The sequence below is a fragment of the Syngnathus leptorhynchus genome, chromosome 6 (genome assembly GCF_054491065.1).
Source record: "Syngnathus leptorhynchus isolate UIUO chromosome 6, UIUO_Slep, whole genome shotgun sequence".
In the NCBI taxonomy this organism is placed as follows: Eukaryota; Metazoa; Chordata; class Actinopteri; order Syngnathiformes; family Syngnathidae; genus Syngnathus; species Syngnathus leptorhynchus.
The window spans coordinates 3,845,525-3,865,753 of NC_141200.1; the positions used below are offsets into that span (position 1 = coordinate 3,845,525).

At 43.3% G+C, this 20,229-nt stretch overlaps 1 protein-coding gene across 5 annotated transcripts in view; it reads right to left on the bottom strand.

Moving 5' to 3' along the window:
• Window positions 1–489: 489 nt before the first annotated feature.
• Window positions 490–20,229, bottom strand: part of mgat4c (mgat4 family member C) — a 45,298-nt gene continuing 25,558 nt past the window's right edge. For all 5 annotated transcript variants that reach the window (XM_085915372.1, XM_085915374.1, XM_085915373.1 and 2 more), the window contains 3 exons: window positions 3,576–3,715; window positions 3,353–3,500; window positions 490–3,279 (listed from right to left, as the gene is read on the bottom strand). In XM_085915372.1, coding sequence (XP_085771498.1) covers window positions 2,123–3,279; window positions 3,353–3,500; window positions 3,576–3,704 — 1,434 coding nt within the window. In that variant the 5' untranslated portion in view covers window positions 3,705–3,715 and the 3' untranslated portion in view covers window positions 490–2,122. The remainder of the gene's footprint in view (window positions 3,280–3,352; window positions 3,501–3,575; window positions 3,716–20,229) is intronic.

A 20,229-nucleotide genomic window follows, 5' to 3' on the forward strand; every position in this document is an offset into this window, starting at 1 on the left:
AATGTATGACAGTATTTTCCAGACTATAAGGCGCACCTAAAAACCCAACATTTTCTCAAAAGCCGACAGTGCGCCTTATAGTCCGGTGGCGCCTTAAATACGGTAGTTGTACTTCTATTGGCTAATCATGTCCAATTCTACCAGCGCTACTTCTAGCAAAATACCGTAAATATCGAATTCAGTTGTAAAGGTATTACCGTGTATGTGATGTGCGTGTCCCTCATGCAAATCAAAACAAAAAGCCTGAGCGTGTCCCCTCTAGCGTTCATTATGGATGCTCTTCAGCAGAAGGAGGAAAAAAAAAAAAAAAGCATATTATGAATATTGAAATGAATAATGTATGTTCTTAGCTGGCGGCTAAACGTGAAGTCTCAGGATGCTTCAACCAGCTGCAAATGTCACCCCAAAACGATTTCTGTCTTTTTACGTTTGTGTCCAAATTGTGCGGTCAAGCAAAGCAAACATGACACGGAGCATTCATGGGTTTAATCCGGCTCCTTTTTACAACACAACATCATCGTACAACGTGTGGTACAAAAATATATATATGCGTCATCCTACAGTACAGCAGCAACGAGAAAGACGCAAGTCAAGACAAAGAATGATATCATGTCGTCTTGTACGAAAACACGGAGCGGGAAAAGATTTCACGATCACTTCATGCACGTGTTACATGCGTCACATGACCAACATCGTGACTTCAGACTGCCACCTAAACTAACGTCAGACTCGGGTCATTAAGACCATTTCCCGGGAACCTAAATTTTGTACACAGATGGGTAATAAGTGTGAAACTTTTTTTTTTTCTCTAGTGGAACATGGCAGTGACTTTTGATGAGTTCAGTAAAGCTGTGTAGTTTATTTTCTTAATTTTTTATTCAGACCCCGAAGCCCGTGTCTCACTTAGTTAGCATCATGACATTTGGTAGGCTTGTCTATTATGAGTAGACCCACAAAAAAGTCTCAAGAAGCCATTCTTGAAAAGACACGGGAAATCTGATATTTGATTTTGAATTGGCTTTTCCCAAGGTCTTTATTTTCTCCTAAGAGAGAGCTTTTACTGCGGGAAAATTGTGCTGCTGAGCTTATATTGGAAAAAAAGAACAGCACTGTTGGCTCGTTTTTCACTGAGCAATCTCATCTCCAGTGGAAAAAACAAACTGTGTTCTCCTGTCAGCCGCTTTGACATAACACGGAGCAGACGTGGTGACACAAGGGTGGGGGAGGGGAGTGTGTGGTGATGGCTTTCAAAGTGAATATCCAAAGTGCCAAGTACCTCAAGATGGCGCTCCTCTCGGTAGCTTAGCGGTGCGGGAGCTCATTAAGGGCCAAACGGGGACGAGGCCTGCCGGGAATCCCACAGCGACACTTTGCCGCCTTGTTATCCGTCTTGAAAGGCTGAGAAAGACACAATTACCTCAAGTAATTGGACGGCGTTCTCAAGGACAGCCTGTTGTATTTCGCTTCCTAATAACGACTACAACTTATTTTTTTTGAAAGAACATGTACGGTGATGCATAGGAAAAAATACCTTGGAGTAAAATGGAACAGCTTGTAAAATCCTAGAATTAAATATTTGGAAAGTTTCGTGAAACCAAGAAACGAATTTGGACGATGTGGACATGATGTCACAAGTTGCATGGAAAAAAAAAAAGGTTTGGTTTGAAGCAGCCATTTTGGGCTGGATTTTTATCCCAAGCTAGAAATGTTGTTTTGAAGCTGCGGCTTAGATTGGTTCCGAGAAGAGAATTGGTTGAAATGAGTCCCAATCGGAAGCAGATTTCCTCGACTCAAAATGGCCAAGCTTCATGATTGTCAACACAAAGCAAAGAGTAATGCCGGATGCTCTTTTCTCACTTTTACAACTGGTGCTGAAATACATTTGTAAAAACAACGACGACAACTTTACATTCAGTAGATTTTTAACAATAGTCGATACTTTGTAAAGTTCATTTCGATACCTTTTCATTTTGGACAATGGCGGATCTGACGCTTGTATAAAAAAAACAAAACATTTAGCAATCCAAATCAATAAATACATACATACGTATAAAACGTTTACGTTGGAGTGGAAATATTTAAATTTCTAGAAATTGTTGCCTACGATGTCCGCACGTCTTCCTCATTGGCTGGGCGGAGGGGTCGTCCATAAACTTATACTTCTGATAATGAGCCATTCCTTCTGAGCGGCTGTCACTACGATACGCACACACTCCACGTCAAAACTGATCTTGTGGTCCACGTCCCGGACCTCGATATTACCGTTCTTAAACTCCCCCAGGGTGATGTACGAGGAACATTGCTTTCCCTTCTTGGTGCCAACCAGTTTCTCGCCCACTTCCAGAGCTCCGCGGCGCAGGATGTCGCTCTGTCTATCATCGGATCCCGTGGCGATCTTGATCCTGCTGATCTTGGCCGACTTGTTGAAGACCACCACGAAGAAGTCTCCGGTGGACGGGGGCTTACCCCAGAAGTACTCGTCCACGGCGCTGTAGGCCTTGGCGGCGTCGTAATTCTCGAAGACGTCAATGTTGGTGTAGAGCCGCGCCGGCGGGTTGTCGGGTATGTCCACGGCGTCTTCCTCAAAGTCGTCATCCTTCAGCTTGTTCTCGGCACCCTTGTAGGACGAGTAGTAGCCCATGTGCTGGAAGAGCGACGGCTTGAAGCGAATCACGTCCTTCTGGGCCAGGAGCCCGCGGAAATGGATAAGCAGCCAGTCGCACGGCATCTCCTGGTAGAACATGAGCAGGAAGTGCGCCAGGCGCGGCAGGTCCCGCGCGTGGTAGAGCTTCCCGATGTAGCCCAGCTTGGAGAACTCCAGCATCACCCAGTAGGATCCCTCCCGGGAGGCAATCACCTTCTTCAGCGCCGTCAGGAAGTTACGAGAGCAGCGCACGTCGTCCTCCAGCATCATGTAGAAGTCGGACAGGTTGGTGCAGAAGTTGAGCAGGAAGGCGTAGTCCACGTTCTGCTTGGAGCGGAAGCGCACCCGGTCCTCGGGGTCGTTGTAGTTGCGCTTCAGTCCGTCCAGGGACGGGTAGTACTCCTCGGGAGCCTGGATCACCAGCAGGCGGCCGGCGATGATGTGGTGCGAGAACTTGCGGCTGATTTCCTGCAGGAGGTTCTCGCACCACACGGAGTCAAAGTCGGCCAGGTGGACCACCACCACGATCTCCTTCAGCTCCTCGTAGCTGGACTGGTCAAAGATGGACTTGATGGTCTCCAGGAGGTAGTTCCCTCGCTTCCTCTTCACCGACGACAGCCCGATGGTCAGATACTCTAACAGGGAATAAATGATGCCGATCATGTTTTGATGTCAAATATTTTTTCTTTTTCAAAACTTTAGACATACTCTTGCGGTTGAGCGGAGTACCGGCCAGGTAGCGGTACGTGACGTTGATGGATCCGGAAAAATTACTGAGGTCTCGGAAGGTGTGCACGTATCGCTCTGCGCTCGGGAGGTGGGCCGACGTCTCCCTGAGCTGCCTCTTATCTTCTTCCTGGAAGACATGGTGGAGCATTTGATGGTGTTAAACACGCAGGTGCACACACACGCACGTAAAGGAATCACTAACCAGCACATATCCGTCTTCAATGTAAAGGTTGAGGAAGAGGAGGAACGTGATGAGGAAGCCGAGGAAGGGGATGGCCGAGCGCTTCCTCAGACATCTCATCTTGTCCAGGGACTTCCACAGCAGCCTCATGGTCGACTCACCTGCACGACACAGGTCATGGCAAAACATCTTTCAATTCATTCTTTTTTTGTTACCAAATTCGCTCAGTCGATTAAACAACACAACACGATGTGGATTAAACAGCCTACGTGGAGAACTGCTGTAGCGTGTTGCCCATGATGCCCATGTGTTGCCATGGCAACCATCTTCTTTCCTTCTACCCAGAAACTCATCTGACTGACAAGACTGCTCATCCCTCTCATATCCCGGGAAACGGGGGAATAGCTATAAATTCCCAGGATGTATTAACCGTGTGTGTGTGTGTGTGTTCATTTTATTGGCAGCAATCCAGCCAGCCAAATGGACTAAAGTGTCTTTTAATGGTTGCGACCCACAGGCAGTCACATAGGTCGGGATGTCGGTGCCGCCATTTTCTCAGGACGCTGCTGCATAGTTCCAGCAGTGAAGTGTGTGTGTGTGTGTGTGTGTGTGTGTGTGTGTGTGTGTGTGTGTGTGTGTGTGTGTGTGTGTGTGTGTGTGTGTGTTGCCTCTGCACCGTTGACATATCCACACTCGATTGAATGTGAGGTCAGAGTTTACCTTTCAATGAAGTCATTAGTTCCTCGGTTGCTTTATTAGTTAGTTACTTAGTTAGTCGGTCCATCACTTAGTTAGCGTGCCAATCACAAAGATGCAACAATTAGTTTCCTTACTTGCTTATTGAGTGTAGAAAAATGACATTATTATTTTTTTTAACATGTTGCAGGCAACAACAACAAAAAAAATCATAAATATTTAACAATTAAGTTGAACATTAAATGTCTCATTTTTTCAATTCAATTGAAAGCTGTTTTTTGCCTGAAAAGCATCTGCATGTATTTTTGTTTTTGTTTCCCCACACGATGTCTCAACCCTCACTGGAATTGGAGTCTGTTTACCAAGGCAAAAAATTATATTGGAGTTCATCTGAAACGACAAACGATCAAATGCCAGAGTGCTTCTTCCTTCCAAGGTGCATCATAATACCTCCGTCTTGTTTGCTGCATTACGTGTGAAAGCTATATAACATCACTGCAAATTTTTTTTCCCCCCACTCGCTGTGCAATAGAGATGGCCTTGTGTCGCCCATCTTGTTTTTGACTTTCTATTACCTCCCAAAAATAAATAGAAAACAACCTTGCAAGCTGCCTTTGATTGTGTTGTCACACCACGCTTCAGTCACACACACACGAAAAGCATGAAAAAGTGATCCCTTACGAAGGCCAAGGACAATCGCAGCCTCCAGCTTGTCATCAAAACAACAAACAAAAGGAATTGCGCAAGTCTAAAAAAAAGAAAAAGAAAAAGATCAACAAAAGAAAGCATGTCGGCTCTCGATTGGTCGATCGGTTGAATTAAACGTATGAAATAAGTCAAAGTAGACGTGGAGAATTTAGAAAGCTAAAATTGGTCCCGCGAGTGGAAAGCTTTGAACCGCAGTCACTTTGGAACTCAAAAAGTCTCTCCGACACTTTAGCGATTACATCATGTTTACGTTTTTGATTCGGGCAATTTGGAAACGCTTTGCTGGCACGCCGGGAGGAAACGGGGCGGCAGCGTCGACGACGCTTCTCGCGCATTTCATCTTATCTGTTTTCCATTATTTCCCCCGAGGCCTTCTGCACCTCACAGATACCCGCTTCTGGCGCCAATAATCAATTAAGCGGGCAGATTTGCTGGGCTTCAGCAGTCGCTTTGTGTCAGCGCGTTAGCTTTCCATGGATTTCTCCTCCTTGATGAGAGACGCCAGCGCTTTTTTTTTTTTTTTTTTATTGATAAGAGAAATGCGGCGCAGGCAGGGGAGGAATAATCAGTGCCTTTCATTAACCGACGGCTGTTTGGTTCGTCGTTGAAATTGGTCAAAGAGTCGAGCACAAAAGAAGGAAGTCTGCGCACACTTGGCGAACATCATGCGACGGTAATTAGCAGCCGGTAGACACCTAATCGAATCAGACACGCCCATAATTCAATGCTTTTACACGCAAGTCGACAACCAGATTCGACAGTGGGTGCAAAACAATGCAAAATGGTAATCGGGGTCTCGCTCAAGGTCACTTCAACATAGTCACCAGGGTTGAGGATCGATCCAACAACCTTAGAGTTGAGAAGCAAAAAGGTCTACCGCTGAGCCACACTAATGGGTTAATGTCAGGAAAACAAAGTAAGGTTTAAAAGTAGAGTTTGGGGTTCAAAGGGCATTGCAAGTTTGGGTTTCAAACTGGGCTTTAAGATGAGTGTATATGTCTTTACCCTAGAACCAGTAAAAAGAGACAAGACTTTTTAAATAACTAATCGCACCACTATAAAAAAAAAAAAAGTTTATTATTGTGACATGAAATTAAACTGTTGAGGCCTCTCTTTTGCGTTATGACCGATTAATCTGCATTTGGAGGGCCGTAGTTTCAAACTAGGGTCAGGGTTTCAAACTAGGGTTAGGGTTTCAAACTAGGATTTAAAACTAGGGTTAGGGTTTCTAACTAGGGATTCAAACTAGGGTTTCTAACTCGGGATTCAAACTAAGGTTTAAAACGAGGGTTAGGGTTTCCAACTAGGGTTTAAAACTCGGGTTATGGTGTCAAACTAGGGTTAGGGTTTCAAACTAGGATTTTAAACTAGGGTTCCGGTTTTAACCCTCAGATGCACAAGGCCATCAATTCTTCTTTGGTGACATTTTTCCATTCTTTTCCTCTAGTTCTCTGGCTTTTTATTATGACGATATTTAAAAAAAAAACGTATACATCTAAGGGTTAATGATAAGCATCATTATAAGCTGCTCTGTTGGCCTCGTACAGCTCAAGAGAATGCAGTCAAAGACCGCGAGGGTATTTTCTTCAGTCTCGAGAAGGGAAGAAAAAAAAAAAAAGGAAAAGCACTTAAAAGCACTTTAAAGAGTCAAGGTCACGTCCTGGTCAAAAGGAAAGAAAAAAAAATGTCTGCAGGCGACAGACAACATGACAAAGCTTTATCTCCCGCCTCCACGCCTGGAGAGGGTTGGCGCTCGGCTGGCTTTCCACCAGGAAATGAAACCTGAAAGACACAATGAGACGGCACGCTGACACCCCGAGGGACGAAACGGTAGCTGGCTCCTCCGGGTGACGATAGCCGTAGACACAGAAATTGGAACCGCATGCGTCACGGTCTTGGATGTTTCATCCAATATGACTAAATCGACAGAAAACCAGAAGCTAGAAATGTTGAGTTCACTACAACACAGCTAAAAGAATCAATAAAAGCCACAGACCACATTGACCACGACTTCAAACAAAACCGAGAGGGTGATACCGATACGGGCCTCCAACCCACAACCCTGGCGTGAACAGAACCCAAGATGGCGCGTACGCTACCTTCACCGCGATGAGGAGTTGCGGAGCAGGAAGCAGACGTCGGGCTGCCTTTTCCCGAACACGGCCGGACTGGCGGCACAATATCCCATCTCGTACATCCGCGCATGAATCTTTGATGAGGTGCGTCTTCCAGCCAGTGGCTACTAGACACTTAGTGGACATCCAATGGGCCTGATGGGGCAGACATCTCTGTGCCCCCCCCCCCTCCCATCACCTTGCCTCCCTCCCTCCTTTGGGAATCAAACAAACCTCAGATTTAGCTCGGCTGTAGCTTCTAGCCACCTGAACCGTGTCGTGCTTTTCACGATATTCAAAAGAACGTCGCATTCTGTTAGGCTTGTTATTATCACCTTGTGTTTGGAGGCGCGGCATAAATTTATAGGAGGCTCTGACCCGACGGCGACGCAATTACACTTCAATTAACGGGAGGTTGTTAATGCTCGCTGACATTCACACTTGCGCCAAGAACAACACTCTGCCAGATGAAGCCACTCTCGGAAGCGACTCCAATAGAATCAGTGCTAACTTTTTTTTCAACAAAGAGGTTGGAAAAGGAACTGCGGTCAAAACAAGCTGTGGTATTTTGTGTGTCTGAAGAAATGTAGAATAAATCCAAATAAAGTCCAGCGTTGACAAAAAATGGTATTCACGAGTTAATGGGGAAAGGCAACAGAGAGAAAGGAAGAAGAGTTGTGAGCCCCTCAGTGGAGACCTTCTCCCGCCTGGGAGACATAAATTAGACTAAAGGGCAGACTTGAAGAACAGATTGAAAAACTAAATGTCCTTTTCACAGTTTAATGCCCAATAGATGATAGCCAAAGGCTAACGCTATACATCGCAGTGACAAGCGCCGCTTCATCATGAACAACGCCGGGCTACCTCCGAGGTTTTAAATGCCATACGTGGACTCTGGTCCAGATTTTTGTGAGTGCAGAAGGAAAATAATCGACAGGATTTTTTTTTTTTTTTTCAGCCAGTGAGATTCAACAGCTATTGTCACTGTTGGTTTCACCGAGCGTCCATGCTGAACATGAAGCAAGGTGAGAAAATGTTCCAGGAGATGCTGTGTGAAAGGAGGCCGGATGACATCAGCGCATTCTCCCGGAACATTCTGCTCCGAGAGTCACGCAGGCGGGGAAGTGAGCATCTTAGCGGCGTTACGCCGCAGATTTGCTCGTCTTTTTTCGCGGGGAAAAGAGGCTTAGCGTCTTGACTCTTTCCCACGACACCACAATGATGGCCCAATGCCCAACAATGACTCACAGCGCGGAAAATTGGCGGAACAGAGGCCGTCATTAGCCGACAAATCCCGTCGGATCGCGGGGAACGCCGACAATAGAGGACCGTGTCGGGACATTTGTTGAAAAAATGCGGCTGTCACGTCCAATGTGTGACTCGCAAGTCACTTGGCGTCATTTTGGAAAGTGGCTAATATCGGGTGTGGAAACATTCGCCTGGCTGCCTATCAATTCTGTTGTCGTGACAATTTCGGTGTCAACTAACGACACATTATTGTCGTAAAGTTTTGCTTTATATTTTGCATTCATGAAACGGATTTGTTTTAAGACTTGTATGACACTTTACAATGTTTAAAAGTGACTTCAAGCCATATGTGAATGAATTTTACTTTAATTAAAGTGATTGAATTGTCTTCGCTTGGGTAAGCAGCTTGATTGACTCGATTTATTTTTGCATACAACGTGCTCAACTCAAGGTGACGTTTCATTGAAAATGTTAAAAAAATAAAATAAAATAATAAATTAAAAAAAGAAGCGTAAGAATCACATTTAATGAACATCCGGGGGTTACTCTAAGCTCTTCTCCCTTGAATCAAACATTGATGAGCTGTTTTTATTTTATTTTTAATTTCCGCCCGCCGGCGCGTGTCGCGTTTTGGAGCGTTTATGTTTACAAATTGTGAGCATGTTGAACACACCTGCTTATTAAAACGTGTCTCATTAGAAGCACTGAAAAGCATTTTTGCGTTCACTGTTTTTTTTTTTTGTTTTTTTACAAAGCCACTCTTTGTCCTTATTATCATTCCGACTTGCAAATGGTTGAAAAAAAAAAAAAGGTCATGAATATGTATTTTACAGTCCGCTCGGAAATGGTTGTGGAAATGAGCCAAAGGTGGAGTCGTGTCACCGTGACGACCGCTGATGAATAATAAACAAAAGCTTGTTTGTTTGCTATAAACAAGGCACCACAGCCCTCGTTCAATTATTATGTTTTATACATAATTACAAAATACAGCAGGACCTTCCAGTCTAACCACAACCATTTTTTTTCTCAAGCATGTCCAATATGAATTTGTATTAAGTGCAGAGGTAATGTTTTCTGACCTGAATGCACCGCACCAGTCACAAGAGATAAAACTCTTAGTTAACACAAAGGTGGTTGTATCAAAGCAAAGGGAAAATGAACAAGCAACCTATCAAAGTACAAATTAAACCCAGTAACACCACAGACTACATCTCCTGAGGCCCGAGTCATGAAAAAAAAATACAAATCAATTTTCAAGTTGGTCGTGTGAAGCTAACGCGAATTAGAAATAAAAATGGAAATTAAACCGTCAAAAATAAAGCCCTTGATTCACAAAGATAAGATAGGTATAGATAGATAAGATATATACAAAGATATATAATATATATAAAATGGGAACAAAGTAAAACCTGATCTAAGTAAGAAAATTAAATCCACAAACAAATTGTGTGAAATTAAACCCAAATCAAAGTTTTGGTTATTCACAAAAAGCTGCTTCATTCGAGCAAATAGAATCATCAATCAAAAAGAAAAGATACATTTTGTGGAAATAAGCTGTTGACAAAAAGCTGAACCTGTCAAGACAACGAGAATGAAAACAAGATAGCGACACCTTTGCATTTAAACAGCAAAAATGACATCTGTGCAAAACTAAACCAAATTGAAGTCATTCGCTTTAAAATTAGCAGCCTATCAAACTAAATACAAAAACAAACCAAAGTTCTTAGTTTGCATACAAAGTGCTGCTCAATAGTGGCTACTAATATGTCATGAAAAAACACCCCAACAACAAAAAAAAAGAAGCTCTACCTGGCCCTGACAAGCGAGACAATAAATAAAGAAATTTTCTGAGTTTCCCACACATCCGCTGTCCACAGGGATGGAGAACGGGTCGGAAAGGACAAAAAAAAAAGGAAAAACAAAGGAAAGAAAAGTAGTGCTCGTCGATCTTGTAAGAATCCAGTAAAAGCTGCTGTGCATTATTAATGGCAGCAGAGTGGAGGAGAAGTGCACGCTTTCCAAATCCTCAGGCAATCACAATGGACAGCACAGCAAAAACACACTCAAGTATACACAATGAACGACACTCAGGTGCTTTTAGTTAAGGATGGAGAAGAGGTATCAGGTTTTCTCCAAACATATCTTTACAGGCAAGATGGTGGAACAGAATTGATAATCGCAGGCAGTCTGAAGGTTCACATTTGTGTTACTGATGAGATGGTACTCATTTTTCAGGTCTGAATTTATTAAGCCTCATTAAATTGGCCAATGACGGCTAAGGTTCATGGGAGGACATGGAGGTAAAGCCAGAGAGGATTTCAGTTGAGATGAAGAATATTATAAAAAGCCGCGACCAAAAATTAAGATTATTTCAACGATACTTTGCTAACCTGTCAGATTTTGAGTCTGGCTAAAACATAGTCAAATGTTTTTTATCCTGTCGTAAAGCCAAGATAAGGATAAAAACGTTGAATTGAGTCCACCTATTTGTGACTTTTGACAAGAAAGCTCAAAAGGGGCTAACATTAGCTTCCCACGCTAGCTGCCGCTATCTGTTTATCATTTGTGAGCTGTTGTATTCCGGCAGCCTTTTTAAAGCCTCACTTTTTTTGAGTCACCACAGCTGACATTTCTAAACACTCAACATGGTGGCCTCGAGGGTTACGTTGCAAACATAAAGGTCTCGCGTCGGACTCCTGCAAGCTGCGTCGGAAGCCGTGAAGGCTATTTTGTCCAATGTTTGCCATTTATTTGTGTGGCAGAAAGAGCTGAGGCGCTCTAAAAGGTGAACATGTGAAAAGGTCACATGGTGCAAAATATTCGTCATGTTTTGTCAGCCGCCTGCTGTTGCTCACACTGCAGTCATCACGCCTAGAGCCCCCCGTCGTCACCTCGTTTCGATTCGGACTTATGTAGCTTGTTGTATGTCCGATAAATAGGGCACATATTGTAATGTCCAAGTGGTAATTTAGACATCATCATCATCATCTTAAATCCTTGAGAATTTTTTTTGTCACATAAATGGAGTAGCAGTGATGGAAATTGAAGGGAATCCTATCGTAATTAAAGTTAATGGTATCATCACAGTTGGAGTCAATCGTATGTTAATTGGAGTTAATCGCATCGTCAAATGAATCGTAACATATTAGTAGTAAATCATATTGCATCGGAATGCTAAAACAAAACGGAATCCACATCACTCTTATCATCTGACATCGACAATATTTAGAATTGGATCAGACAAAATTCATTCGATTTGTAACACGATACAATTCACTCCAATTACGATGTGACACGATTCGCTCAAATTACGACGTGCCATCACTCTTTCCAACTATGGTACGATTCATTCCAATGATGATTTGATGTGCTTTAATGGCTCACTACAATTCAGTTGTTATGACTGACTCTTAATTACGACATTATATGACTCAATCCAGATACAGAATGATTCATTCAAATTATGATATGATCCAGTCTTAAAAATGATCTAATACTACAGTGGCCAGATACCTTGAAAGTGAAGTATCCAGACACAAAACTCTTTCGACTGATGTCAGTCAAACTTTTAATCGAAGAAATTGTCAGTGGGGACTAGCTTGACACTGGACTAAAGCTCCCAGGAATCCTCAAGTCTGCGGCTTTGTCTCAGGCGTCGTCTCTGTGTCTCCGTGTTGCGGATGACTCCGCCGTGCCCGCCAGGGAAGCTCAGAGGCCGAGCGTGTCCTGACGGATCAACAGGATTTCATGTCTGGCCGGCGGAAGATTGTCAGCTCCAATTTCTCTAGGGAATTACGAGAGCGACAAGACACGGAGCGTCGGACTGAGCCCGGAACTGACTTCTTCATCGTGCTCCACAGAGAAAACGAGTGACGGGATGGAAATGTCACAGTCTTGATATGAAAGGGGGATAATTGAACGATGAGTGGAAGAAAGTACCATTTGAGACCATACCGATCATGGCGATGATGATGCAGTATGTTATGAACTCCTGCAATTCCGAGACAATTCACACCGGTTACATACAAATAACTTCAGTCGCGATACAATCGGTTTGATTGTGATCAAATTCACTCCAATTTTCATACAATATCATTCAATTCATTTCAATTGCGAGACGCTTCAATTATGATTCGATTCACTTATGACTGATTCATTTAAAAAATAATCACAACAATTAACATCTGACCAATTCCGACTATGATCTGACTGAAGCAACTGGTACGATTCGATTCACTTCAAGTGTGATGCGATACAAGGTGATTCACTAAAGTTACGATATGATTCACTTACATTTTAATGCAACTTCACACGTGTCCTGTCGTATTAGATACAGTACGGTGACTCCTGGGTACGGTAGCGACATATTGAAATACAGTGTGTTCGCATCACCCTCTGTGATGTTGATGCATACCCCGAATATTAGTAATAATCTGTCTGGGTTCAGACAGCGCCAAGACAAATAGACGCGAGATTGAGCCCATGCGAGGGGGATGCGAATGATGAAGGTGTCATCCTGACCGAGGAGGACGCTGCGTCTAAAGGTGTGATAGGGCGCCGGGAGCACAGAACGTTGACGGAGTGGTGTGAGGTCTGCTCGGACAGATGGCGATCGCTAATGAGAGTGTGGCGACGAGGCAGAAGGACGAGAGTTTACTGCTGCTCGACTCTTTTACATCACCACAACATGGACAACGACATGAATATTTTTTTGCTTCTTTCATGGAGAAAAACACAAAACAGGTTTTGTAGAATCGGAAAATGATGAGAAATAATACACAACACTTTGCTGTGTTCTGTGTGAAACAAAGTTTCTTATATACAACCCATAAACGCTGGCAGAGGGCGATGAAGTGCACAATCAACCACTCGGTTCTCATCAATTGTCTTCGGAAACAATCAGCCCCCTTATCTGGCCTCTGTGTGAAAGTCAAATGTGGATAATTGTCTCCTTTTACAAGCGGGACACGACAGTATCTCTGCGTTAAACAACTGATATCTGTATTCCCCGACGCAACCCAGCACTTTTTACATCAAGCTATCTTCAACTTGTTTGTGTAAGAGGCAAAGGCACTGATGTCACTATTCTTTGCATGATTGTTGTGTGAAAGGATACGTTTCAAGTGTATTTTACACCGCCTGGAAACGCTTGTGTGATTCCGCCACTCGAACGAGAGGACACAAGTAATTTTCTGCTACTTTGGAGGTACTAACAGACACTTTTTGTGCGACGTTATTCCATAATGGCCGCTGCCCTGCTGTGTTGACAGCAAACAAAAGACAACTATATTGCACATTATGCTACATGACATCCAATTATCTGATCATTGTCTCTGTGTGTGACATTCTACACACAAATCCCGTTTTATCTGGGCGTCTGGGTGAAAGGCAAAGGCGAAGCCAAGCAGACCATTCCATCGCTGGGAAATGCCATTAAATCCACAATCAATTAACAGATTCATAACGAGCGATTTCAGGCCAAAATGTCACCGACTGGATTATGTGCTAATGGTCCCTTAGGCAGAAAGGTAGAGCAAGCAACTACTTCTGCACTCTGAGAAATATTACGGCATTCTTCTCTCGCCTGGTGCTCCTTGACCTTGTCATCATTAGTGGCTTGACACGAATGCATAATTAATGGTAAACAAATGAGTCTATGCTAATGCAGGAGTACTTTTGCCATCAGGGTTAAGACGGCAGGGACGTAGTGGCGGACTAGGCCACCGCAAGCGGAAAATCTTCGTCACATCTGAATAAGGAAAAAAAAATTAGGAAGAGAAATCTTTTTTTTTTTTTCCTGGAGTGACAGAAGATGTTTGGCATCTTACGTTAGCAAACACTCAAGATCAATAGGATTCTCGCTCAAGCATCGACAAAAACGTGTTTTTTCCTGTCACATCCATCGTGGCTTGAAAAATGTTCAAAATCAATTTGATTCTTAGTCAGGAGTTGACACTGTAAAAGTTTTTGTTGTGTCACATCCATCTTGGGTTAGGTAATGCTCAAAATCAATCAAATTGTTGCTATGGCATCGACACAATAGCAATTTTTGCTTTGTCACATGCAACATTCAAAATCAATACAATTAAAGCATTAGGGGGGGAAAATACCTTCCACCAGTTTCACAGATTGACATTTGAACATTTAACAGGACAAATAACAGAAAGCCTAAGAAATGTATTGTTAAAATGAAGCAAGAAGTTGGCCATTTTGGTTTGAAGTGGCCATTTTAGCAAAATCCGCTCATTGGAATAAATCGCAGACACTTTTTGCTAAATGATACGAACTTGGAAAGAGATGACTACGACAACAAGATGCACAAGAAAGTCTCAATGACCCATGTCCGAAATTGAACAGGAAGTCGGCCATTACGGTTTTAAGATGCCATATCTATTGCACATTAACAAATTCCTAATCCGGCCAAAACATCCCCATTTGGAAGCAGTCCTTCAAAACAGCTTAATTGTGAAACTATTTTGCATAGTTCATCAAATCATGGTGTCAAAGTTTGATGATAATGGATTCCTGAATCTTGACAAAGAAATTTCAAAGCTCTGTGGGGAATTTGCACTCCGTTTCCTCCTCCCCGCTGTTTCCGACGACAGCTGACAGGCGGCAATGCCATTTTTAGTCATTAACGGCATGCGCTCACAGGAAATGAGCGTCGCTACGTCAATATCCCGCTGTGACAGCGACTCCGCGGTGCGCCTCGCTATCGATCCGTCGTTATTATCATTATGGATTCCAGCTCAGATCAACATGGCGTGTCTTTATGTCAACGCTAAGAGCTAAGGAGATGGTAAAGGACAAAGACTGCAGTGTGGCTACGTGTTTGCTTTGGGATTACTACCACAATATCTGCTAGACCAACTTGCTCCTAGCTTTTAGCCAGAGTAATGCTAATTTCAACATCGTCTTTACAAGCACATCATTTTTTGAGACATTTTAATTTAGTTTTTGTGCTATACTGTAAATGTATGCTATAAAATGTGAGCGAAAAAATGTCATAATGGGAAAAGGTCAACTTTAGCTGGCAGGATGAAAGGGGCTCATGTCACACCCTTGTTCTCACTTTCAGTTATTCTCTAGAGTACGCAGAGTTAAAGGGGCTCTTATGACTAATGTAATCATAACACTTAGTGATATCCATCCAAAGGCTTCACAAGCTACTTTTATCTACAAGGCTGGAGGGCAGACAGCTCCATTTGGGATGGAATCTATTCCCCATCCCGCCAAAGGTAATGGAGTCCCCCGTTGACAAATGTGCCGAGTCAGGTTATCCGCGAGATATGCGATTGGTCGCCCATTGACAAAGGAGCCGGCGACCATGCATCATTGCGTGACTTCATATCGCCATGTAATTCCGATGACTAATCGTGCTCTGATGGCAGTTGTTACCAGATTGACTGAGTTGGGACTATGGTTCAAACATTTGTGATATAGGTTGCCTTGGAAACGAGCACCTGTGCAAAAAATCGACGTCGTTTAAAAACAACACATCCATTTCCGGTTGAAAAACAGTCAAACTCTGCTTTACGGGAAACTCATTTATAAATGATTATCAATGAAATGACTTTTTAAATGTTTCCACCTCCAGTAAATGAAAATGTGTTATTTTAAATCATGTCTTACATTACTCGACTACTTTGGACTGAAGTCGTCTGGCATGTTTCTTGTCAAGCCAAGCTCATAAGGCGCTAAACGGCTACGTAGGTTTTCATCTTTTTATAGGGCAGAAGACATCCATTACCGCCGGGTTTGTCATGGTGTAAGGCACTAAATAATTATTGGTTTAGTAAAAGGTTAATTGCCGGACGGAAAGCATGCTATTGTGATTTAATTGCGCCGTTAAACGTCTAAGTTGTGAAGAAGGTGTCGGTAATTTGCTCATTTGGCGCGGTGTAAATGAAAATGAAAAACGCCCCCCGATGAGCGCTCAAAGTTTGCAAAGCGTAGCAAAAACTCGTTGATGAACACGTCTCATTGGATTTTTGTTCGCGTCGTGTTGGTAGGTATGTTTATCATGAAGAAGATCCGCAAACACGTTTTGGAAAGCCGGTTGAAATCCACAGCGATAAAAAAAAATCTGCATTAATCGTTCCATCATCGACGATAATCGAGTGGGATTGACAGGTCGTGTTGACCTTGGAGTCGTGGCAGAAGGTGCGCGTAAACAACAAGATATTTAACTCTCTTTTGACGGACGGAGCTGCCAGCTGGATGTTTGATAAACCGTAATGAGACATCCCCGCATTCATTTCACGCAGGTTCACTCGGAAATGAGCCGATAGCGCCGGCGCTAATAATTCATACAGCTTCCATTAGGCTGTTCTTCTGACAAGACGCTCCTTGGAACGCTCCCTAGACAGTCTGTTTCTCACTTAGTTATCTTTTGAAACTCAATGTTGAGACTAACACACACACACACACACACACAATCACAGCTCGAGGCACCAAATTATGACGACTCGAAACAGCTAATCTATATTGAAAAATGGCCGCCTATGGAGATCAATGTGTCTTATTTACCTCTCAATTACCGACTGTATTTACTTCTCTCTGATGTCTTTGCTTAAGAGGAGCGTGAGAACATGAAGTCAAGGAGGATAAGGCTGAGCCTAAAGTGAGCAACTCACAAGTCGATTGACTCGAATGGACACAACTGACTCATTGCAATGAAAAATGGTGCCACTATGTTTAAACTGTGTTTTGGTCTTTAAAGCACAATAACAAAAAATGGAGATGGCCTTACTTAATTCTTTGACGAGTTTCTCATCACTATGGTTACCGGCGTAGTATTCACATTGGGACTCAAAGTGGAGTCTCGCTGGGCCAGAGCTGGCTGCCTTCTGACGTTCAGCTTTCTTCTGAAGCCAGTGGGTGCGTCGCAGAGGTGCTCCTGCTGTTGTCTTTGCACCACAAGTTTTGAGCTTCTTGTTATTCACCATATTTTGTTGCTGTCACAGTTAAATCCAGTTTTTTAATGTTGTTTTTTTTTTATAAAAGAGAAACTTTATTTATAAAATGAATATAAAATTGCACACGGTGTCCAAAAGCTGGGGAAAAAATATGTGGGTTGCCTTCAGCCCCTTTTACACAGACCAGCAACATTTAATAGAATTGTTGTTGTTTTTTTAAATTGTGATTTTCTGGAAGTTCACAAAAGGCCAGTGGCACAGGAATAAAACCAACTATTTCCTTCAGTGTGAGTTTACGCAGTTGATCGGTGACAGCGGGCTGTGCCTTTAGCGCAAATGCTAATGTTGTTACGTGCATCTCGGCGTGTGATCACAGCTTGTTGCGCTGGCGGTGGCGTCGAGGATGAAAGCGCTTTGTCGCCCGCGCCGCCCGCGCCGCCGTGAACAGGCTCGAGGTAGCGAGCCGGGATCAAAGTCAAGATAATCGACTACGACATTCCGCGAGAACACCCCCCCCACCCCGCCGCCCTCTGGGATGCTGAATTTTCATTAAGCGCAAACTTCCCCTTTTTATGCCAAACTCTGAGAAAACGGCTGCCAGCCATTTGACCTCCTGGCGTGTTGCGGGGTGGCTTGGCCTCCGACGGCTCGAGCTGTTAATCTAGTTGAGAGGACAACAAGCAGCAAACGGGACCGCTTAGAGGAGAGCGGACCTCCAAGGTCGAATCAAAGTGGCTCAGAACATCATGTAAAATTAACACTAACTCCAAAGGTTCAAAGACTTTCTTGTTCCCCCTAACCCTTGCTGTTTTGTTCCAGGATAACCTGAGGCCTCATACATATAAAATTCTTTTTTTTTTTTTTCAATTTTGGCAATGCATCAAGGATGAGTCGAAAGTGGCTCAACCACCTGTGAAACAAAACAGTTAATACGCAAGGGTGCTCCAGTGAGCCGCCTGTTTACAAGAATCCCATTAGGCCCGGCGAGACGAGTCGAGGCATCTCCGTGCCGCCCCGGAGCTCGTCTCGCATCCAATCTGCGACGGATCGCCTGTCTGTGAGAGTAATGAGAAGCCGCTTCTGCCACGGAGATTTCCTCAAAGACAGGACGGATTAGGGATTCACGGGAGCTTGTGCCAGATCGCAACCTCCCTTCAGTCTTACCACCCTTCGCTTCTCCACAAATCAATTCTAATTTTGCTTTCCGCGTCGATATCCCACGCGACTCCGCCCGTCTTTCGCCTTTCCCAACAACTATTTGAGACTTTGGGATTGGTTGATCTCTTGCTCTCAGGCTGATCCGCGGAGAAGCGACCCGGGCGAGATTTGTTTATTGACTGACAGTTATTTGTTGAAAAAGCCCCCTTGCTTCCTCGAAGGCATCAAATTAGCTAAGTAGTAGCAGTACGTCCGTCATTAAAATCTTTAAAATATGTGCAGATTTGTAATTTTATATGCCTACCGATTCTCACGACACTTTGTCATCCCATGGTGGCTGCAAAAAGGGAAGCGGCGGTGATTTGTGGCATTGTGCTAAGTAAAATCCGCGGCGCAGAGCATCTGATCGGAAGCGGCGCGCATTCGGCTCAGAGGTGATCCGCGTACGCTCGGCATATAATTATGAACCGGCGCCAGGCAATTTTCTACTTGGCCACTCCGAAACGGCGGCAGGGAAATGACACAAAAGCATCAGAGGACAATTCTGTAATGACGGAGTAGAGTCGCGCCGCCCCACGCCTGTGCCGTAATGCGTCTTAATGTGCTGTAATGTGCCATTTTACCCCTCAAAACACACCGCTAATGCACACCCAGTGAGTCCACTGACTTTGAGAAGATGGAGGATGTCGGATGATGATGACTGTGTTAACAGTATTTTGGGACTCTATTTATCATCAATGTGCCAATTCATGCCACGCTTTGTTTGCACTGTGCTTATCCGAGCTTTTTCTCAGGAAGGGCAACGGCAATAGTTGTATGCCACAGTCTGAACTTATCCTAAAATGACCTGCTACGTTCAAAAGCAATATATAATAATAAAACATATAGTAACATTTTATATATAAAAGATAGATTTTTGCGCAACTTCTATAGATTAACCTTTGTTTCTGTTGTGCTTGTACTAGCTTGGCCTGTTTGTTAGAAAAATGACAGCTTTTACAAAAAAAGGGTTACAATTGCCTCCAGTTGCCACAAGATGCAAAACTCTACTCTTTTTTTTTTTTTTTTTAAACACAAAAAAAAACAGTGCATAGGTGACGACTGAGCAAATAATTGAAATAAATAAATAAATAAATCTATGAATACCGTTTGCGAATTTGCAAATGTCAATCAAATGTCAAAATGTATGACGCCACACATTTTGTCCTGGCACTGTGGGATAGCGGTGGTCACTCACAGATTCACGCCTGACTCACCTTAGACCCCCACCCTCACGCTAGCTTGCGTTTGGACTCCAGTGTGCTTTGACGCCACTGGAGCAATTTTGCCCGCCAGTGCAAATCAGGTTTCTTCAATTCATAACATTGTCACAGTCATATATTCCTATTCATACAGTCACACTGCAAATAAGACAATCCGTATTTCTACACGCAAACTCGTCTACCATAGAATGTGACCTCATTCACGCAGAAATGGGTCAGTGGTTTGATGTACATATTTATACATCTCGCTATATTATACATACAGTACATCATCACAGTTTGATCACACACATCTATGTCCAATTATCCAACAAGTCCCATTGGAAATAATGGAATAGAATTTGCTCAAGGGTAGAAAAATAAAACAACGTGAGCTATGATGCAAAAGTGAACCACTGCTAATTGAAGGAAAAAATATGATCAAGCTTAATTTGGGATTTTTTATGTGAAAAAAGATAAAGAATCCCTGTGTGCTAATTCCAAATCCATTATTCGGGTTTGAAGATAATTGCTGGAAACGTGCAAAGACTGAGATGTTCCCAATAGTGGCAGTATAGCGCAAAATGTTTTC